The sequence below is a fragment of the Pseudopipra pipra genome, chromosome 4, assembly GCF_036250125.1.
Source record: "Pseudopipra pipra isolate bDixPip1 chromosome 4, bDixPip1.hap1, whole genome shotgun sequence".
Classification (NCBI taxonomy): Eukaryota; Metazoa; Chordata; class Aves; order Passeriformes; family Pipridae; genus Pseudopipra; species Pseudopipra pipra.
Genome location: NC_087552.1, coordinates 36,391,954 through 36,415,880, shown reverse-complemented (window position 1 = coordinate 36,415,880; position 23,927 = coordinate 36,391,954). Strand labels below are relative to the sequence as shown.

Sequence of the window (23,927 nt, the reverse complement as noted above, 5' to 3'; positions counted from 1 at the left end):
TAGATACTGTCTTTAAAGACAGCACTGAATTCTAATGGCAGTATTAGGGTTACTGTATTTTGAGAAGTACTTTCAAATGCAGGTGTTGGAATTGTAGTTAATCAGTGCATCTCAGGTGTTTAACATTTACTGTGCAGCCATACGGTAGTGCATGAATGGTAGGTAACACACTGAAAGGTATTGGACTACATAAGCATCAGCTGTGCACTGCTCTAAATAATCCTGCTCACAGTTCATTCAGAATTGCTGCTATAACCAGGTTTCTGGATGTCTAGCAATCCTAGACAGATGGGTGCAATCCTCAATTTACAGCATGAAGAAATGCCCTTGTACTTTTCAGGGAGAACAGTATAGACTTACAACGTAGGTGATAGTAGTATATTGTTCCTTTCTAAGAAGGGTAGTCTTTAATACAGTGAGGAACCTTAATGTGATTTGCATGATGGTCACAAGACATGAATGACTGGACACTGTCCTGAACAATCTGATGTAATTAGACCTACTTTTAGCAGAGAGTAAGACTGAACAACTTCTAGAGTTCCGTTTCAGCATAAATTCTTCTGTGATTCTGTGGTCATATGCAGTGATTCCAATATGTAGAAAGTTTGAATGGTAAGAAGTCTTGCTTTAGCACACACTGATTGCTGAGTTACCCATCTCACATGGAGTAATTTCTAGTTTACTCTAGGAGGTGGTTGATGTGTACCCAGTTCTTCAAGTTGTCCATATACTCTCTTTATATTTACTTCTTGGTTATTTTATTACATACGTGAATCAGTTCTGCCTGATTGAATGTGATTGTATGTGCTGGGGATGGCCTTCTGCAGCTCTGGTTGTAGGGGCTGTGTTTCTCGAAACACGGGATACAGTTGTGTGACAAGCACCACCACGTGAGGCACTGGTGGAGTACCACACTGCGTCTTGGAAGTGTGCCTTCTGGCAGGGCAGAGTGTTTCACATCTCACGCTGAAACAAAGCCCTAATCTTTCTCCTACAACTTAATCCCACTGGCCATATCATCAGTAAATCATGGTTTTCAGGCAGACTGGCCATCAGTGGGTTCAGGAATGGAAGTGTAATATTATATTAGGTTATATGAAAACTTCAGGAATATTCTGGCAGCAGATCACAAAAGAAGAGAGATCAATAGCTGAGTTCTACACTTAAGTTACTGCTGTGAACTAATAATTTCTTCGGGTTTGTATAACTTGCTTCCCAACTGTCAGACCTTCTGCTTTTAGAATAGAAGGTCTGAAAAAGTAGCTGAAAGTTTCTCTTTGCGAAGTAAGCAGAAACACGGGTTCTGTCTGCAACCTTGCCACCCCATATAGCATTGTGAATGATGCTACGTAGTGTGAAATGTGTTTATTGCTGCTTTTTTTATTAAATCACTTTTTTGACCCTTCACTTAGGAAAAGCTACTCCTTGATACAACAGTACTTGTGTGCTTATTATGTCAATGTCCCTTTAACACTTACTAATCTACAGATAATTTTATATATATGTCTCTGTTTACATAAAAAATAAACACTGTTAACTTACTTTCTGTAATGTCAGGAAGCTAAGACTGTTTAAATGTGTTAGGGAATTCGATCCATAATGCTAGTCCTGAAATATATTCTGCATGTCTTTACAGCTTTCACTAATGCTATTTTTACGTCATTAATTAGCTTGAGTTGAAAGGCACTAAAATAACACAGACTGATACAGAATTTTCAAATGTTTTACTTTCAATCAGTAAATTATATTCAAATGCCAACACAAATCATAACATTTACTGTATGTGAAAACAGATTGAACAGTTGGTTCCATCTAACATTTAAATAATATTTATCATAAAGATGTTTCTTGATTAAGTACCTATAAGTTTTCAGATGCCTTCATTTTTTTCATAGTCATAGATGTTGGTTTTAGAAGACAGTCTCATTGTTTGAAATAACAGGAGACCCCAGTAACCTTTGAGCTACTGACTTCATACTACCTTGTACTAATTCTCTTAGTGGCTACTAGAATTGATTGTAATAGGAGGATTGCCTTGCATTGTCATTATACAAAAACAGAAGTACTTTTAGGCAGATTCCTGAATGGATTCATGTGATTTAATATGCATTTTTTGATTACTGTCTAACCTTCTACAACCTTTACTGTCTGTCTTTCGCCATTAAAAATTCATCTCCCAGTCTATCAGGTGAAATCATAGTCTGAATAGATCTGTATTATCTCATCTTGACCTATTTTAAATCAGTACAGACCAATTTGTGCAATAATTTCAGTACCATGTGTCTTCACTGGGATGAAAAGTCCCTAAACATATTCTAGAATTTATCAAGCCATTCATTAATATAATTTTTCCTCGTATAACATAACCCTGAGCAAGCATGTTTCAATGGCAAATAGCATCCTAGTGAACGGATTGGTGGGTTGATCATCTCTGCTACAGAATATGCAGTTTATTCACATAAATCCACATGAGTTAAAGTGGAGTGCTGAGGCACGTACTGTACTGAGGCGTGATACAGATTTAGAAACAAAGTCAAATGTATACATTGTCAGTAAATATACCTGACATTTTTTGTGTCTTAAAGACTTTACTTAAGCATAACTTAACATTCTGCAGCCCAGCTTCTCTGAAAAACAGTTGTGTTTGTGATAATGTCTGGATACTGTTCTCTACTTCTTACGACTTCTGACTTTCTATTTTATATCCATTACAAAATGTTCTGAATGTTCTTATATGTATACACACACACACACATTTTTGAATATGTATGTATGTGTGTCTGTAAACAATGAGTTTGTACGCTGGCAGCAGAGGTTAATCAGAGTAGCAGTGCATATAGAGAGTTTAGAAGTAGATGGAGATAGTCAGGTCAGTCCACTACATTAGTGTAGCTGTGTTATTTCTGGGACCTGTGGTGATATTAAACAGTATTGTGCAGGGTAGATAAATCAAAGTGGTTAGATGGCAGGTCAGGTACCCCTAATGATTATGCTGTGTTCCATACCCTTGGATTCAATTCTAAAAGTCTTTCTCTTAAACTAAAGGAGGGTAATTAAAAGAGGGAACAGTATTATTCTATTTCACCTTTTAGTGGGTTGACCCTGGCTGGACGCCGGGCACCCACCAAAGCCACTTTATCACTGCCCTACACAAGTGGATGGGGGAGAGAAAACGCAATGAAAAGTTCATGGGTTGAGATAAGGACCAGGAGAGATCACTCATCAAATAACATCACAGGGAAAACAAAATCAGTTTAGGGACATTATTGAATTTATTAGTAACAAAATCAGAGCAGGATAATGAGAAGAAAAATAAATCTTAAAAACACCTTACTCTCTCTCCTTCCTGACCTCTGCCTCCTCCCCTGCAGGGAGATGGGGAATGGGGGTTGCAGACAGTTCATCACAGGTCGTTTCCACCTCTTTCCCCTGCTCGGCTGTGGGGTCCCTCCCACAGGATCAAGTCCTCCCCAAACTTCTCCAACATGATTCCATCCCGCAGGCAACAGTTCTCCACAAACTGCTGCAATGTGGATCACTTTTTCACAGGGTACGGTCCTTCAGGCACAGCCTGCTCCAGTGTGAGTCCCCCTCAGGATCACAAGTTCTACCAGGAAAACTGCTCCAGTATGGGCTCCTCTCTCCATGGGTCTGCAGGTCCCTGCCAGGAACCTGGGCCAGCACAGGTTTCCTGTTGGTTCACAGCCTGCTTAAAGGCATCCGCCTGCTCCGGCGTGGGGCTCCTCCATGGGCTGCAGGTGGATCTCTGCTCCTCCATGGTCCTTCATGGGCTGCAGGGGGACAGCCTGCTTCATCATGGGTTGCAGGGGAATCCCAGCTCTGACACCTGCAGCATCTCCTCCCCCTTCTTCTCTACTGACCTTGGTGTGTGCAGAGCTGTTCCTTTCACATGTTCCTTTCACTCCACTCTTCTCTGTCCGCAATTACATCTGCATAGTAACTTTTTTTTAACTTCTTAAATACATTATCATTCCTGATGGGCTCAGCCTTCACCAGTGGCAGGTCCATTCTGGACCTGGTTGGCTGGGGGTCTGTCGGACATGGGGGAAGCCTGGAGCTCCCTGCTACCAAAACCTGGCCACACAAACCCTGTAATTACACACCTGTAATGGGAGAAGAAATTAAAGAGGAGTAAGGTGACACAAGTTAATAGCTGATTCTGATTCTTTGTGCTGACCTGTCAGCTGATTGCAAGGGTTGGTAAAGGAAGGTGTCTTTGTGGCAACGTAGAAATCCCACAAGTTTGAATTCCAAGATGTAGTCTTGGTTCAGGAGACCATTTTTATCTGATTCTTGTCATACAACATTTTTTTGAGTACACATGCCTCTTTAATCATGCATTTTTCTCAGTTCCCTATCAAATTATCAGAAAAAAATTGTTCCATTACACAAGAGAAAAGCACAAATACAAGTTTTATAAAAATATCAGTTCACAGTATATGCAAATGTATGTATAAATTGTGCCTAAGTCTTTCATGGATAGACTTAGAGAGACTTCAGCAACGACTAAATAATCAAATGCTTACATGCTTGCAGTTGTACAGACATTGATAGTTGTTGCCATAATGACGTTTCAATCTTACTCTAAAATACAAATAGGTGTTTCACAGTGTTGTTCAATTTAATGAAGTGCTGAAGGCTGTGTCAACAAATATATTGGATTGCTACATAATAAAGGAAAAGTAAGATGAACTGGAGATCTATTTTCAAGAGTGTCACTGTGAAGCTCTGCATACTTAGGTATGAACTCTTCAGATTGTACCTTAGTCAGTTACTGGTAGACCTGTAGAGCGATCCCAATTTGGAAGTGATAACTGCTGACAGTGACAGTGGAAGGTATTTTGTTACCTTGGGATGGAGATATCTAGTACTCTTTCCATTCTTTTCATCCATTCTGTGTCATCTTCCAGATACTATTACTTCTCTTGTCTTCTCCTAGCTTTTCTCAAGTACATGACAAAATGGAATTCTGGGAAGGGTATCTTCTATTAGCAAGCAGTTGTACAGTTGCCAGTTTGCAGTTAGGTGCTCACGAATTTGGCTTGTGAAACTTCATTCAATCAACTAATATTCCAGCACACTCTTAAAGCACTTTTGCTGTCAACCCTATTTCCCCTTTTTATGCTTCAACATAGGGGGAAGCAAGTTGGGTGTTCCTGCGTTATATGCCTAAATTACATCTCTGACCTGTGTTGGTAGGAGCTTCATTAGTATTGCCTTAACGAACATGGAAATGAAATGCCAAAAGACTGTCATAGGTGTCCCTGACGTACAGCCTCATGTACAGTAAGATGTGAAACTATCTGTGCTAGAACTGTTTATAGAAGGTTGCAGTAGTTTGCAAAGGAAGTTCTTTATTTCTAGGTGTATGTAGTTTCATAATTCCTTTATACATCAGGCATTTATTTCTGAGGACCTTAATTGGGTTTTGAAGGCATACCTAAGTAATGCAAATGAATTTTATTAATTAAGAAATCTGTGGAACATATATGTTTGAATTATTTTGTGTTCTTTGGTTTTCATGGAGGGTTTTTTCCCTTTTTTTTTTTATTTTTAGCATACTTTGAAAAGTCTATTTAGCACCTTGGAGAAAAATATTAAACAGCTCTGTGTTTTGTTTTTCAGTGTGCAGTGACGTGGAATTCAGGGAAGTAGCAAACAGATTGAGAGACTGGTTTAAGGCACTTCATGAAAGTGGAATTCAGAATAAGAAGACTAGGATTGTTCAAAGGCCTGAAAGAACCAGTAAGAGATTTTTACTTGTCTTTTTTGATGTTTTCTTTGATTCTTTTCTACTTTGGTATTTCTGTTGCTACGACTTGCCTTATTCTCACATGGTTTAAATAGGCATGTGTATCAAATCATAACTTCGGGCTTTTCTAAAGTTAATTTCTTACTTATGGCTTAGTACTAACAGACAATGTTCACTTTAAACTTCCAACATTATTTGGCAGGACAGCTACCATTCAGAATGCTTTTATTTGTGAATGCTATCAAATTGAAAGAAAAAATACAAAGGAGCTGTAATTATGTGTGACCCATTGTTGCTATGTGATGCCACTGTAAGTACTGGTTAAGAAAAACACACAGAAAAGGAGCTTGTAAATAAAAAGGAATTTTCAAGGATAAACTTGAAACTGGGAAAGACTCAGGAGTACTAATGAAATGGAAACAGTAAGGGTCATAATTTGTTTTTAACCCTCTCAAATACTTAAATAGTTTCTTCTGTTGTGGAAAGCGGTAAAACTTTAAGATGTAATTATCAAAGAGCTTATTTAAAATAGCAGTTGAAGTGTGCATTAATAGTTTCAAGAGTGATGTCCTACTGTGAAGCAGAGTCAAATTAGATTTGTTAAGCCATAAAACTGTACCTTTGGTTAATATGAAGAGCAAACTATGAATTCTTCCAGTGTATGTTTCACGGAACTTGGCCACCACCAGCTTCTTACTTTACTTATTTTATTATTAGCTCTTTTGAGTATTTGAAATCTTTATTTTTTATTATTTTTCTTAGCTTTTGTTTGATTGCAATTTGTGGCATTTTTTTTTCTTTTTTCAAGAAATCCATTAATTTAATTTCATAGGAAATATTTTATTGTGTGATTTGTTCATCTAAGTATGATGTAGTGCAAGCACAAAGTTCTTAGGCGTGTGAGATTTTACCCTTAGACATCTTTTTTGGCCTTTTTTCCCCAAGCACACAACTGGTATTAATAAGACCTTCAATCTATACTTGAGACAGTCGACTGTATTATGATGTGTATGTGGATATAATATACTAATTTTTTTTGCCACTGGTTGGTTTGCAAATGTTTACTTTATAATAGCAATCAAGGACTGTATTTGGACTTAAGATCTAAGATTTTAATATGTGTGACTAATAGTGCAGGAGTCTCATGAATTTTTGGATCTTGTCAGTTTTGGAAACCTTAAAGTCCTCTTCTTTGACAGTGTAAAGAATACAAATATATTTTAGGGGGTATCTGAAATTTAAGGCACAAGTTAGATTGGATCCTATTCTATCATTTTTTTGAGGTATAGAATCAAGAGTTGATTTGGATGGCTAAGAATAATCTTTGCAGGGCTCTTTTTCATCAGTAGGTAAGAAGGTACAATCTATGTGGAAAAATCTGTTTCCTGTGCACTGCTGACTTTAAATTCCCTGTCAATATCATGATGTCAGAAATGTTTGACTTATGTTTGTATCATGGTACTAGAAATCGGAATGTTGTATGAAATATTAATTTATTGCTATCCTGATTCTAAATTAGATGGAAATGTGATGATAGGGTTCGGCATGTTTATTTTATTTTTACTAAAACAAAGTAAATCAAATTCTAGAAAATGGTTACATATGAGACATTTAGTTTGTCCTATATTTTCTTCTTTTCTTTTTCTTTGCAAAATTAAAAACCCACAGTGCTTCACAAAAACATTTGAACTATATAGTAACTGTTTAGAGATCAGTGTTTTAGCACTGTGGGCAGTTACTCAAACTGCATATAGCTAATTGGGAAAAAATATTGCGTTCGGATATGAAAGATTCCATTTGTGCAGTACTTACATGATTTTATAGATAGCCAATATTTACGTGATTGTATTAATTTGAGAGGCTACTGCAGAAAGGCAGTACATCTATAGACAGAAAGCAATGGAATTAATAGATGTTCAGTAATAGTTTTTTCCTTTGTGGATTTTGGGATGCACAAATTATCTTAAAACTGGTTTCGTTAGTGCAACTATCTATTTTTTCTAGTATGTACATTTCTGTACTTCAGAATTTCTAATTTGAGGCAGCACATCTTATGAGGAATTAGTATGTCTGTGATTTAGAAGGAAATGTCCCTGTAAACGCATAAAGGAACAAGAAATAATGATAACCATTCAACGTGGTAATGTCCTTTCTAATAATATGAGGCAGTTCTTAAAATTGTTCTTGAGGACTTAAGCTCTCAAGTAATATCCCTCTAAGTCTCTCTCCAAAGTAATAGGAGGTCAGAGACATTAGGCATATTGATACACAAATATACCAGAGCTGTCCAGGCCCTGTTTTGAGGATATCAGAAAGCTACACCTACAAATAAATCTTGCAAAGAACTTACCATGTATAATGAATTTATACTTAGCACATGAGGCTTAGTGGTCTGTATGGAACAATAGCTATGACAAAAAAACCACCTGAACGCAACTTCCTCTTTCAGCATCCTAATTATTCTAGCAAATCTCTGGAGTTGTTCATTATCCTTGGGGAGTTAAAAATCTGTTTTGGCACCTTTTTCCCCAGGCTATCCTTTATTCTTGTCATAAAGTTCCTTCCTCACTGAAAAACTACATTTAAAAAAGCAATTTGTGACATCCTTTCTGCTTGTCTGTTTGTGTTTAGGATTTCTCATATTTCAGTCTCTCTGGTGGCACTTGGAACAGGATTTATTAAAAGACTTGGGCACAGTCCTTCTGACCAAGGCAGATGTGGTGCAAGTGTGTAGTGCCTTGCTGGTGTTTTTCAGAGTTGTTTCAGCTATTAAATAGTCCACATTGATCCATAAAATCATTCATATTACTTCTAAGCAAACCAAACAACAGTGTTTAAGTTGTTCTGCTGGAGCCATCAATATTTTGATAACAAGTTAAAAATGTAAGGTACCTACGTTGCTGCGTTGTTAAAAGAATAAGGTAATTTTGTTTTACTGACACTTTTTTTTTCCAAAGCTGAATCTTATTAGTAATTCAGACTAGAATATTTCAAAACAAAAAAAAGGGGGTTTGTTTCCAAAATCCCTTTTGTGTCTATTTGTGGTCAAATGGAATATATCTAGAAGTATCATTAACATAAATGCTATATAAAAACTTAAATCTTTTCCTCACACCATTTGAGGTCTAAATAGATGACACAAAGAGGAAAGGGATGCTTTACCCTCATACTGCAATAATAACCCCGTTATTTTTCCCATATGGGTAGGAAAATATGGAGTTTAAAAATAAGTGACATTTTATATACCTATTTAAAGTCTATTAAAATACTGTTCTATTTCTATATTAATTTTATGTGATAAAACACAAAATTAATGTCTCATATGCAAAGCACAAAAATTGCCATAGTCCTACAAATATTTCTGCTGACAGGCAGTCTATTTCTTAAGAATACTCGTGCACCTTGTCATGTTAGAAGACGAAAGACCAGAGGCCAAAGGTAAAAGAGAATCTTATGCCTTGGAAATAATATGATTAACTGGAGTCTAATACACTAATAATTTTGAAAATAACATAAAAATACAAGTAGTCTGAAAATAAAATTACTTATAATTGGCTTGTCTAGAATTAGCATAGTGAGATATTATTACACTAAAATTGACAAATCCCCATACAAACTTGCAGAAGGAAAAGTCCAATTTTGTAAAGAAAGGTAAATAAAATAAGCAACTTCAGATTTATGCTTGGAGGTTTTTTTTTCCTTCTGACTATCCTAAATTCTTTATCAATGAAGAGACAAACTGACATTGTGCAGTGATAAATTACAATTCGCTGATCTTCATTGCTGAAGCATATTTGGAAATTCTGAGGTACAGACAGAACTTCTAAGCAGAACAATAAGATTTTTCTTACTCTTGTCAGTACTCTTCCATATAGTCACTGTATAGTTATAAGAGCTAGAAAGAATTGTGGTTTTAAACAGTGTTTTTGATGTCTTCAAGATGCTGACTGCCTGGGAATTTGTCTAATTCCTGAGATTATCTCAGAAAATGTCACATAAGGTGTACTGCAAAGTTGTACAGGCTGGCAACCTGAACTATAATTCTAGTTTACTAGAAAGAAAAGGTTCTTCTAATGAATTTCTGCATGTATCAGGTTAGCTTATGCAAAAGCATCCTTAATGCAAGAGTCTGGAAGAAGAAATCCAGCATAGAAGTAATTCTGATCAAGGATTTTAATTAATTCATCTCTACTTAAAATTCAGACTCTGAATGAACTAAATCAGTATTATTGACTGAAGTTGGTTTTGACTCTTTTTTTACAGAATTATTCTTATACACAATGAAGTATATGTAGATGTTTATTATAGCATTTTATTTATTTCTCCTCAGATATCTTCTACTTTTCTTTAACAACCACAGCTATTAATAAAATGGTCAATTGGGTGTCCCAAATAATACATTTCATCTTAACTCTCAAGATATTAGGAAACTGATAGCTTCCAGCAATAGGATTCATCTTGCTTCCCCTTCCCTCTCCCCCTCCATAAAATTCTTTAAAACACTTTCTTGGAAAGGAGAGACTTCAGGATGCAAACTGTTACAGGTGTTTAAAGAACATTGCAGCTGTGCTTTATTTCTTCCTCTTGTACATTTTGCTGTGAAGTGAGGGTTGTTTCTCCTAGGTTTATCATAATACCTTTGGTACCTTCCCCATATACCATGTTCCTCAGGGCCAGGAGTTGGTCTTCGATGATCCCCGTGGTCCCTTCCAGCTCATGGATGGATGATTTTGTGTGTTGCCCTAACCCAGCTTTAGGCAGGTGACAGAGAGTGTTAAAGCTGTCTCCTTCTTGGGCTAGTGTGGAGCCAGATGAGGCTCACCTAGATCAGTACTTTTGTGATCAAGTATGACAGAAGGCATTCATATCTGCTTAGTCCTCTATTTTAGTCTGTCCTGCTCGGGTCCGTCTTGATTACTTTAGGAAGGAAAACATTTTCCCAGCTTGTAGTCGGCCTGAGCTGTGTAATGCTGTTAACTGAAGATTTTCTGCAAGCCCAAATATTACAAAAATCCATTACAATTGAAAACCTTCTTGCTGCGCAGCTTGCACACTGAACATATAAAATCCATGGTCTAGATGGCAGAGGACTCTGGCAGAGTGCGCATGTGTTTATTCACGTGTGATTTGTCAGTGGTTTTTATTGTTTCAGAGATCGTACTGGTATTGGAAAGAATCATGCACTTTTAGGTGTATTGGATAAACAATTTCTACATAATGCAATATGTGAGCCCTATGTATGTATGTATGCTGTTTTGGTTTCCACATGATGTCAAAATCTGTCTTCCTCAATGTACACAAGTATTTATCGCTTATATCCTTAATAAGCAGGCAAACAATAGTTTTACCTTGGAAAGCAGATTATATTTACTAAGAGTTGAAATTCCCCCCTGAGGAATAACCAGAAACAGGAGTGCTTCTGTTGGTACCTTTTGAACAAATGTTTTGAATGCCTAGTGTGTAAGCCATGGAGGAGGGCTATATTTCTTAATAATTTTTCTCTTGGGATTGTTTTGGCTGAGGAAAAGAGCTTAAGCTGGTACTTCACATTTTTCTAGACAATGTTCAGAAATAGCTTCATAAAAGCTCATCTTATTATGGTATATGGAAATAGATTTTAAATAAGTGGTTAAAATTAGAGGAAGTGAAAATCTTCTTTCATAATTTAGTCACCTGAGCAGCAGTTTTTGCTCTCCTCAGTATAATGTCCTGGTACTTCATCATCAAGAATAAATTACTATCATTCAACATACTAATTCATCCCCCTTAGTTTCTGTTTAGTGTTTTCTGTCACAACTGTGAAAAATGTCTAAAAAACCAGCATTCTAATTGGTGCTCAAAGTGATAATATATGTAATGTGTAATTTGGGCAACTAACTTGTTAGTACTAGGTCACGTGGTGATTTTTTGATTCTTAGTTCTGTATCACCTGACCCCTTCATGTGCCAAACCATGTTAGCAGATGTTAAACTCTAGGTGTGTACCTAAGTGCTTTTCTGTCTCCTTTTTCACAAGTATAACATTTTCCATAGTGACAGATGTATTATTTTATCAATATTGTAAAAATGGAAGAAAGTCATTGCCAAGAGAAAATACTTCTGATAATCTTACTTTTGGACAGTTCCTTAAAGATTCTTTTAAAATGAACCAAGAATTTTACTTTACCACAGTAATCTCTAAAAGACTTGATAATGTGCACATGGAACTGAGGGTGATGATCTTTTTGTGGTATAAAAGTTCTGGAAGAGGTGGACTACTCCATTTTATTTCAAACAAAGCTTCTATCTCTGTCAACACCTGTCCGGCTTACCTCTGAAATACTTGAGACATTTTTATTTATTTCACCAAAACTAGTATTTGACCTAGATTTCAGACATTTCTATACTGCAGTGACTGATGGTTGTGAAATAGTTTGGCTTGATAAAACAAGACAAATGAAAACTAAAAAGATATGTGATTTTTCACTATTTAAAACACTAAAATTGTGTATACCAGAGAAGACGAAGAACAAAAAAAAAAATAGTAAAAACAACAACAAATATGCCTGGGCTATAAAGGAAAATACAAACTACTTCAGAATTAAGCTCTGAAAAAAGAAACAAACTACTTTCAAGGTAAAGCATGAAACTTCAAGGTAAAGCAGTTTTAGAAGTTATTATATCAAACAGTTATTTAGTAGAAAGCTAGACCCCATGACCCACAGTGCTTTTTCTCCAGCATGTGATGCTGTTTAATAGGTAGGTTATGACAGCTTTAATAAATGTAAGCTTTATTTTCCAGGCTTGGAAATAGCATAAAAAATTTCTTATATGAAATGTTATTGTTTAAACCAGGTTTATTAGTTCTGATGTACCAGTTATAATATATTCCTGTTTCTGGGAAGAGTATGTTGTGCATATCAGACTTCAGACTCTATATTTAAATATTTAACTATAGTTACGTTGAACCTTAAGTGGATTTATTGAAAATATTAGAACATAGTGACATTTTTCTGGTGCTATCCTGTTGATATCAGAGATCTGTAATAAAATCATCTGTCTTTTAGTGATATTGCTGATTCCAATGCAATTTTTTTAATTTCAAGCTCTGTCTTTAACTATGACAAATGTAATAGAGAAAAGGCTGGTGGGACATTACTATTAGGCACACTTTTTAAAAAATCTAAAAGCTATATAGAAAGAAGTGAGAAAAAAAATGAGGAATAGTAACAGAGAATGAACTCAAGTCACAGGCTAATGCTAATTAAGGGAATCAAGAAAAAAATAGGGATAAAGTCTTATGCAGTTGTATAATATTGTTCCAACCTTAATTTAGTGATGCATACAACCTTTGAAACATTCAGCGTTCTTTCACTAGTTGTCAGATTAATTTATTTCTTTTTAGAGTATGATTTGAAACTGACTGAGAAGTAAAATAAGCAGTTGTTTGGGTTTTTTTCTGCTTTTCCTTAGTTTAATTTATTAAATACATAAAGCTGTCTTCTAGTGTCCTAAAATACAAAGTACTTTATGTGTGAGCTTTGCCAGTTTGGACCACAAACACTAAAAACACTTTGTCCGAAACTTGAAAGTGATGCTTCTTTCAGTACATTTATGCTCAAAATTCCACGTGCAGATGTATTATCTACAATTACTTACTTTGGCCCACAAGATACACCTGAATACACCCTTAAAGTGGCTTTTATACATTCCCTTCCAGCTGGCATCTTGTTAATTAAAATCTGTCTCCTCATGGTTGCTCTTTTTCTGCCCCTTCTCTTACAGTTTGGTGAGCTGACCAGAGTGGTAAATTCAGAAAAATTTTGTGAGCACAAGAATAATTTCTCCCGTCATGCAGGTACACAAAAGGCAGGATAGGTGACAGTACGTTTCATGTCAACCTCTTTCTGAATCCAAGGTCGTGAGGAGGATCTCTAGCTAAAAGCAGGACTAGGAGAGAAAGTGTTAAGAGGCCTTCAGGAACAGAGCCTTATAGGTAAATAATGTTATACTGAATATTTAACCTTAAATAAAATGTTTTAAGATGGAGGAACCTTACAGAATTTTTCTAATCAGAAACATCTGTTGAATAATTTTGATATAATTTACAGATAAAGTTTAATAACACATCTGCTATAATATCCTTATTCATTCTGTTGGCTCCTGTATCTTGTTGCTTTTCATAATCCACAGAAAAGAAGTTTAGTCTTTACATGTTAACAGGGGCTGGAGAGCAAGGAAGAGAGAGGTCATTGGTTGAACACTTGGCTATGTTTTTAAATTGTGTTAAACTCATGAAAAATATTAAAAATATCAAATGGCTGGCTTTTTTTTTTGCTTTTTTTCTCTTTCTCTCAAACAAAATTAATAATTAATGCAACAGGTCGTAAGGGAACAAGGAAAAGTGAGATCACCCTGATGAAAAGTCATAGTTAGTTCAGGATTTCTGGGGAAAGGGGATTTATGTGGTGGTCTGACTTCAACAAGGAATTTTTGATGCTATCAGCTTTCTTCTTTTACTTTCTGGAATGGTTATTCTGCCATAGTATGGACATGTACATATGCAGATATATATGTATAAGAAAATTTACTGATCTCTAAATACAGTTACTGGGTTATCCAAGTTGACCTGTTTTAGCAGTATAGAAGTGCTTTACAGATTTCTCTAATGTTGTCAAAACAACAGCAAAGGCAGACAGGCTTGATTTTTAACAGCAGTAGAAATTGGGAATTCCTGTGTCCAATTATCTTTTCCATGGTCTCCTCAGAGATAGAAAGTACTCCAGATAAAGATAAAATACAACTTTCAAAGCATTGCTGAGGCTATCATGTTACTTTTTCACAGATTTAAATGTATATTAATGGAACAAAAAAAACACCCCATGAACTCCAACAAGTTTTCTGGAATTTATTCTCTTCTTAGTTCTATAAACTTTGCAAACCATTTAAGTTTCAGTCTCCCGGTTTATAATATCACCTAAATTCTTTAACAGAATTGTTTTCCAGGAAATCACTGTATATCATTTATTAGCGTACATAGTGTGTATGCTATAGTTATGACATTTGACAAGAAAACTTGTATTTCTAAATGCTTTGAGACCGATGATGAGATTAATTTTTTTAGCAGGTTAATTTAATGACTTAAATTGAATCTGACATATAATTTATATGTAGTATTTCAGTAGCCTGCACTGTGTATGTACTGTATCTGTGTACCACCAGAGCTGTTCCCGTGATGCAGCATTCTTTTGGGATGGCTAAACTCAACAGCTACTCTATCTTTCTTAGTATATAATTTTTATTATTTTTGTTTTACCTCTTAGGATTTGATACCAGCATTTTGCCAATTTGCAAAGACTCCCTTGGCTGGATGTTTAATAGGCTTGATACGAACTATGACCTGTTGTTGGACCAGTCAGAACTGGGAAGCATTTACCTTGACAAGAATGAACCATGCACCAGGGCGTTCTTCAATTCTTGTGACACATACAGAGACAGTTTGATATCGAACAATGAGTGGTGCTACTGCTTCCAAAGACAGCAAGGTAAAAGATGAGAACAAGCTGCATATGTATATGACTGACCTTTTTGTTGGGCTTCATCTTTTTTTTAACTTATTGAGAAGATTACAGTAAACTACAAGCTCTTAAATGCTGTACAATGAATTTGTGTTAAGGTTTTTGACCTATGGTGAATACCTAAAATGAAATTAAAAAATCACAAACAAACAAACAAAAAACCCCAACCCAAGCTAAATGGAAACGCTTGCTAAAAATTCAAGTATTCTAAATAAAGTGCAAAACAGCAACAAATGCTTTTACAGCTATATTGTTCCTTGTGCCAACATCCAGTACATATGTAGAGGAGAGAGATCAAAATAAAGAACAAAATTACTTAAATTAGTTCTTTCACAGTCTACTTTGCCTACATTATAAAATAAACTTTTTTTATTGCTAATGTAGAGTATCTTAATGTTCTGTGAGCCTGATAAAATAGCTGAATGAACATTATGGATAAAGTTATTTCCAGTCATTTGGACCTAAAACCGGTAGATTTTTATTGCCTAGTTAAATATCTTGTTAATGTTCTGATGTGATTTGGTTATACAAATAAACATGACCTATAAGCATTATTTCCTGAGGAGTATAAAAAATTTTAGACGTAAGTGAGACATCACATAAATTATATGACCAAACTAGTTATAATGTATCAAGGAATTTACTCATTAGATATTGTCTAAAATTGGTCAGAATTGCCCCTTCATTTTTCTTACTAACATGAGGGAGTTTTCTTAAAGCATAAATAGCAACCAGGGTTTAAATTTCTTCTGCCAGTACAGGAGATAAAACTGATTTGGGTGGAAAGTTTGCAAAGGCAATTCAACCTTTTTGAAAATTTTAGTATCAGTTTTTAAATCTCACTTATGCCCTTAAAACTCTCATAATAAATTCCCATTAGCAATCAACATGATTCTGATTTCTGTGGAAATAAAGGTTTTTATCATGCCACATCTACCAGTTTTAAATCTATATAAAAATAAAGCTGTACTTCTATAGATAAATACTGAATAGCAGATTTCTTTTCCTTGGTAAATTTCTAGTTATAAAGTTAACATTTAAATTCTCAAAATACCTTGTTTGTTTCATAGTAGAACAATAATTTTGGCTTTTATCTTATAAGCATGTATGTACTGCTAACAAAATTAGCAAATTAAAAATAACCCATCCCAGAAGTAAGGTAGTTCTTAAAGAACATAACATGTTTTGTTCAGTTGTCTTTAAAATAAAAAAAACTACCACCACAATAATTTCAGCTTAATATATAAACAACCTTACACTTTGGAGAGCAGCATAATTCTTTTCAGTTGCCAGAGGAAGTACAGCACATAATATGTGGCCTAATATGGTCCAAGGTTTTTCTACCAATTTTATATCATGTATGTACTACATAACCAGGGCATTAAGAAAACCGTTCCATAGATCAGTTTCAGGTAGTTTTGCTTTCTATAGCCTATAAACTCATCTTAAATATTTGTTCAGCATACAGCTAGAACCTGAGGATGGTATTGTAAAGACTGCTCTATATGCTACAGAATGTTATTAATGATATGCCAGCAGATCTGACTTTCAGTGACACTGATTCTCCACATTGCAGAATCCAACATTATCAAGGTTTTCTTCCCTTTTTTACCAATTTCCTTGCTGTCTTGATAATGGTGTTGAGATAAGGCACTGATTTTAAACAGATTAGATAGCCTTTGATACTACAGTGTACGACCATATAGTAAAAAAGATGTGTCCTCAACATTGTAAATGAAATGAAATGTCAATTTCGGCAATCCTTGCAGATTAGACATGCCCTTCATCCTTCCAAATTAGTGCTGTCATCAAAATCTGTATTCTCATTTTTAGGTGTAAGGAGAAAAAAGAAGCTTATCATCTTATTTTTCATGTCTTATTATTAGCTCTTGCACAACGGTTTGAGTCCTAACTCCTGGTATTAGTAACCCACTGAATTCTTTATTCGTAGTTTGCGGTGTTGTGCTAAACCTTGGAATATGTTCATGTTTGGTTATGTTTTACTTGATTGAACAATTTAAATAAGGCCTTTAACTAAGCCTTTGCTATTAATAGCAAAGGGATGGCAAAGTAGAGAAATTCAGTGGCTTCTTTCTGATGTTTATTAAAAGAAGTTGATATTAACAGAATGCTTCGAGCCATGCAGAGCAGCTCCCTGTATTCATTGAGCTTAGTAGCTGCTTTCTGGGCAGATCAACGGTTTTACAGCAGTGTCTTGATTAACAGTGTTCGAAAGTGAATACAAAACTTAGTCAACAATATGTATCAAAATGGGATAGCAATTTCATTGTGCTTTTTGAAAGCACATAGTATTGCTTAAGTCGTTATCTGAGAGGCCCTCTTGGTCTTTGATCTTAGCTTCATGATGCAAGACAGTCGGGATGAGACAAGTACTTGCAACTCTTCTTCATTCTTTCTTTCTGCTTGAGATATGCCATGATGCATTACACTACACTAGACGCATTACTGCACATTGCTCACAACTTCTAGTCAATATAAGCAACTTCCTATGAAGTCAGATCCTTCTTGTGGAGATGATCTTCCTATAGTAGCTGTCCCGCCTTGACTAATGCTTAAATACTTTCATATATCTCAGTGATGCTCATTGCATTTTTTCTTGTCTTATTCTGCTTTAAATGTAGTTTAGTATTTCTGAGATATATCCAAGAAACTATAATGCATTTCTGCAATACTTTAAAATCTGCACTTTTCCGGTGCTCTTTGCAAGTCTTCCTGTGTGCTTTGGTTGCTATTGCCCTCAAGTTTCAACAACAATTCATGTAAGTGCTTCAGTACCCATCTCTAGAACTTTGTTTTCTTAGTTGTTTGATGCTAATTTGTCACTTTAGTGCTTGCCTAAATGCTGAGGCCTTTTAATAGGTTGATTTTTTTTTCTGCCAGTAATTCATCATTATTGTAGCGTTGCTTTGTTGCATCACTGAATCAGAGTAGAAGAGTACTCAATTCTACTGGGAATATTTGTGCTTAGCACCTAAGTATTTCTTTACTGCAGGCCTCTGCATGAATCTATTAGTCCAGCACTTTTCTAGGCGGATTTTCTTACAGACTTTCTGTCTGTCATGCCTAGAAGACATCATCATGACTAAAAACAGTCCATCTTACAGATGAATAATAATTATCATGATTCATATTTTTCAGTCTTCAGATTGCAAGGACTTCAAATATATTTATAGATGGTTATAAAGGAAGGTGTATCAAGATAAATGATGATCATAAATGAGATCCCCTGAAAGAATTCTTGAAGTCTAGTGTTGATGCTTCTGATCCCTAAAATAAAAGCCTTGGATGTCCAAGAACAATTACAATGCTTGACCACAAGCACAGGCAAGACATAACAAGGCAGGCTGTCTGCAGTGGACCATGTTCCAGAACCTAGGGCCTCTGCCAAATATTACCTACTTGATATGTGGAAAATCACTGTTTTGTATTTGAGTAAGATGGAGAATCTTGGAAAGCTGGAGGCTCACTGTTCAGGTAACAGCTCCTTCAGAAATGTCTGTAAAAAATGAAAGACATTTTTTATAAAATCTATCAGTTTTACTCCAGTTGCTCTGTTAATGTGCCATTTTGGTAAACCAAAGCTTAGTTGTGCTATCCTGGAAGCACCTCTTGACACGACTGGATATTGATGTCTCAAGGGCCAGTATTAATAACATGGGATACTCTGGTGTGCATGAGTACTTGTAGCACTAAAGAACTGTGGATAGCTGGTATTACATGGTTCATGAATCACTCATAATAATGCAGTGATATTATCAGAAAGACAATTCCTGCCACATCTATGGAAGTGGGATTAGCGATGAAGATAATTAGGTACATTGTTTGTATTCAGGTTATCATAAAGACTGATGTCAGATTAATTGCTATTTCAAAAGAAGCCACCACACTGATTTTTGTAAAGGAATTTTTTCTTCTTGGCTCAGGACTGCCAGAAGTTGTCCTGTGACTCTTCTTTTTTACTGAAATAAATTCAGAAATCTTAAAGAAAGCTTTTCAGACTTAGGAACTAACTGGAAAATAAAGAGGGAAGCACTATGATTTGGGGAAAGAAGAAAAAGGATATGCTATAGACCAAAAGGAGATGGTTGAACTTCTAGCCTTCTCTTCGACAGTTTTTAGCAACAGAGTGATTTAGTATTGTTAAGAGTTTTTGCTGCTTTTATCTTGAGAAGCAAAGCTTAAATGTGAATCTTGAAGACCTAACTTCTGAGAAGAAGAGAGTTTTGGGTAAGTAACTTTCTCATGTTGCCATGTTACCTCTTGGTTAGTTGTATTCCTTTTTGTAGTTATGTAACCAAAGATTTATAGCTGTAAATGAAAATTTTTTTTTCTTTAGGCATAGTTGATAATTTTTACTTTTACACATGTTAGTGCTCATGTGTTTAGATCTGTGTTTCCGATTTAGGATTTTTTTCCATAGAACAAAATAAGCGTATTTTTCCTGTTTGACTAGTTCTTCTCCTTCAGTATATTTCCCATTTCTTTGGAGGATAGGATAGACTAGACTAGACTATACTAGATGGAAAAGGTTCTGTAACATAATCCGACTGTTAACCTAACACTGACAAATCCACCCCAGTCCTAGATCCTTCTAGCCTATTGATACTTGCGTATTAAATTACTGTCATTTATTAGATTAATGATTAATGGAAAATACCTTTGTTTTAAAAAATAATTGTTCCTCAGAATGTTGTAATATCAGGAAAGGCAGAAACCTTAGTTTTGAAAAGTAATGAACATCTCTGGCAAATAGCGATCATGATCATCATCAAAGCACTTCTTACAACAAAAAAAATAAAACTTTATGTAACCTCAGCAAATACTCAAAGACTAAATTCTTAAAACCCAGTACCCACCCAGTGATGTGAAATCGCAGTGATTTTTCAAGAGCACACAGAGAAAATTGGTTGGTTATCTGGAAGGACAACTCCTGAAAAGGAGTTTTGGCACTGAGACTCCTGTGGACAGTACTTTGAAAGTGGAGCCTACTTTTAAAGTCTTAACTCTAAAAAGAATCATCATAGATTTAGTGTGAAAAACCTGGCCCACTAGAGTTGAGGCTACTGGAAATGTTTATAAGCTTCTTTAAATGTATCGGATATGTAAATGATATATAAAATGTAGAGCCAAGAGAAATTAACAACCTGCTGTCAGTAAGGGGCTATTATGGTCTTCTAGTTTTTATTTACTCTCTTAGAAAAGAGCTCATGAATAGTACCAAATGCCAGCCAAGAGGCTCTGTGTTTACCAGGAATATATTTTTGATCCACAGTTCATCTAGGCATTTCTCACCAGAGTGCCCTGCAGGAACTGGGTTCTGGTCGTACATGTCTTCAGTACATGTCATCAGTAAGCTAGGCCAGTCTTACTCATCTTTAAACTAGCTCAGAGGGCTTTTTTCTGTTTGCGTGTTAAAAAAGGGCGCCTACGTGGCAAAGATGTATTATAAATTGTCGGAGTCTGCCAAAATGTAAAATGTATTTAATAGTCATAGAATATGAGATTTTGTCTGGGAACAGTATAAGCTAAAGACATATGTGAGTAAAATCAGTAATACAAATGCTGATTCAGAATGGGAAATGCTGTTGTGCTAATGGTCTAATGTAGTACACAATGTCAGTGTTCAGAGATTAATTAGTACTTTGTTGTCTTTGATTCTTTCATGTATTCAACAGTAAGGTATATACATTCACATCTTATTTTCTTCCCATTCATGGGACATACTGTGATTTCCTTTTATGGACAGTAGAAAATTAAATTTTTCAGAACTGGATTAGGCTATAACTGAAGAATGGAAAACTGAATTTTAATACCTATTCTACCTCTTAGAGACATCCGCATTTTGGCCAACATTTTTAAGTTGGTTTGCTGAACATAGGGCTTTGTATCTTTAAGATCCAGTCTTAAAGTGTTGCCATAGAACCACAATCTTGCAGACTTCCAGTGAAGTAAAAAAATATTTATTTTCTTAGTGTATTATGTGAAATACAAAACTTGGACATGACTTCTAACAAGGACAAAAGGGAAGAAATTGAAAGAGCCATCCTTTTTCTAAGCAGTACATGAAGCAAGCTTCATAGTTGCATTTTGATTTTTGTGGACTGATCAAATAACATGTGATGGACTTAATACTTTGGTCTAGCATTCCTTGATCCTCCAAACTAGTGACTAATGCTCACTTAGAGATGAGTTAACTGGGAGTGGTCTTCTGCACAAATCCATGATGGTGTGCAGATTCATAATTCTGAAGCTGTAGCAAGGTGCAGTAATTCTTTCATTTCAGATGTGTGTGTTTCTTAAGATCAGTAGTTAGAGTGACCTTAAAGTGTCATAAACTGTGAAAACTTAGTCCTATGCTTTCTGTCCTAGATACAGTGTAATCTGTTTAACATTTTTATGTCGTTTTAGACCCACCTTGCCAGACAGAACTCAGCAACATTCAGAAGCAGCAAGGAGGAAAGAAGCTCCTAGGTGAGCCATAGATCATTCTTTTGAAGGTTTTATTGCTTACATAAATAAACCTAGTGAAACAGCAACATAAAATCAATATTAATCCAGCGAAGATAGACCGCAGTAAATTTCAGCTACGAAATTTATGAAATTTTTGAAAGCTATTAAACTTAGTTTTATTACCTTACCTACCAAAAGATCTTACATCTGTTTTATTACCCTGATAGAAGGTACGTTTTCACAGTTATAGAGGGGACAGTCTAAGGCACTCCTAAATTAGTATCTCTGCTGATCCTTTGACTGTAATATTCTTTAAGTAATTGAAATCTTTGCTGTAAATCAGCTTATACTGTATCAATATTACTGAAGTGTAAAATCTTCCTTTTACCATTAGCCACTGTATAAAAGCTGCAATAAAAGGCTTGGCCCAAAGCAGTCAAAACTGTATTTCTGCTAAGGATGATTTCTAAAAAGAACTGTACACTTTCACATGAAAGTGTCCAAATGAAAACCAGTGGATTATTCAGCCTTAGGCAAGTCACTGCCTCACAAAATAAGTCCCTCTTTTACGTATAAATGCAAATTTAACATTGATGTTTTTTACAGTTGTTGGTGGTGTGTTACAATGCATTTGTCTTCTGTGGTGAAATAATTAAATATTACTATGTAACTAAGTGGTTTGTAAAATACATATTAAATACAATTAACTTCTTTTAGCAAATTGTTAATCCAGGAAGCCTGGTCCTTACTATTCAGACCTCTTTGTACTCCGCAGATGATAGAACTTCCCATTCAGGAGTGGTTTCTACATTTGAGCCTTTTCCCCAGAATACAGTGAATATCTTGACCAAGGCATTCAGGAAGAAAGGAATATGTATCACAGGATCAACAAAAAATTTAAAGGAAGATTGCTCACTTTATTTCTTGAAATCAATCCAAGACTGCTATGCGTTATTTTCCCTCCCACATTTGATATACTGAGTCACTTTCTGCTAACTGAATTTAGTAAAAGTAAACCAGTCAGTGTAGAGTCTGGAATGATGAAACAGCAAAAGGTAGTTGCTTTCCACTATAATTGTTATGTTGGCCAAGGGGCAGATTTTAATACACTTATTTACTACATATCTATGTGTCGCAGGGCAGTACATCCCCTTCTGTGATGAAGATGGGTATTACAAACCAAGTCAGTGCCATGGAAGCATAGGGCAGTGCTGGTGTGTTGACAGATACGGTAATGAGGTAACAGGATCCAGAACAAATGGTGCAGCAGAATGTGGTAAGTTAAAAACCCTTTGTGGTATTTGATTTAGAGGTGCTATTCCCTTTGATTGCCAACCAGGTTAAATTTCTTCAGTAAGAACACATGTGGGACCCAACTACATGGATTTTGATGCAAAAAATATCAGTGTTATTGTTATTACTTCATTATTTTTTGGAACTTCTGTCACTAGGGTCAGCTCTTAATAGACCCCTTATACGTGCTTGGCATAGTGTCTGTAAACCCAGGAAAAGTTAATTTTCTAGAGCAGAATTAGATAAGCCTCAGAATGTTCGATGGAATTCCTTTGGGTAATCAGCAAATTGCAAATTCAATTTGACTTTCTTTTCAGTTTATATTTGAGGGAATTACCAAAAGTTTTTAAAATCTTCCCTTATTTTTCCCTTCTGTACAGCACTGTGCAGCTTCTTCCAAGAATTCCCATGTCAACTTTATTTGCTATTTATTTGATTAAAAGATGAAAAAATGTATTTCTTTTTTTTTTTTTTTTATAGTCATATATGACTCCTTTTCACTTCTTCTGCAACAAAAGAACATAGCCTGAAGCAGAAAGTAAATTGAACACAGTATTTGAGATACAAGCTCAGGCCTATTGCCCATCTGATCCAGGATCCTTTCAAAATAAATGGGCAGTTTGATAGATATGTAAGAACTGAACAGTAGTCGGTAGTCCTTACGGTCATCTGTAAGTTGGACTTAATTTTTTTCAGTTGTTCCTAGCGTTCATTATAGTTCTACAAATCCGTAAAATTTGTCTCCTTTTGTTACATTGAGAAATTCATTAACTTTTGAAATTGATTTCTTTTATGACAAAAAAATCTTCTTATTGTTTGTATTTTATTTTTATG

General features: G+C 35.4%; 1 protein-coding gene across 2 annotated transcripts in view; it reads left to right on the top strand.

The window, feature by feature from the left end:
- Positions 1-23,927, top strand: part of SPOCK3 (SPARC (osteonectin), cwcv and kazal like domains proteoglycan 3) — a 185,071-nt gene that overhangs the window by 159,292 nt on the left and 1,852 nt on the right. For both annotated transcript variants that reach the window (XM_064652419.1, XM_064652418.1), the window contains 4 exons: positions 5,647-5,766; positions 15,075-15,296; positions 21,759-21,821; positions 22,939-23,076. In XM_064652419.1, coding sequence (XP_064508489.1) covers positions 5,647-5,766; positions 15,075-15,296; positions 21,759-21,821; positions 22,939-23,076 — 543 coding nt within the window. The remainder of the gene's footprint in view (positions 1-5,646; positions 5,767-15,074; positions 15,297-21,758; positions 21,822-22,938; positions 23,077-23,927) is intronic.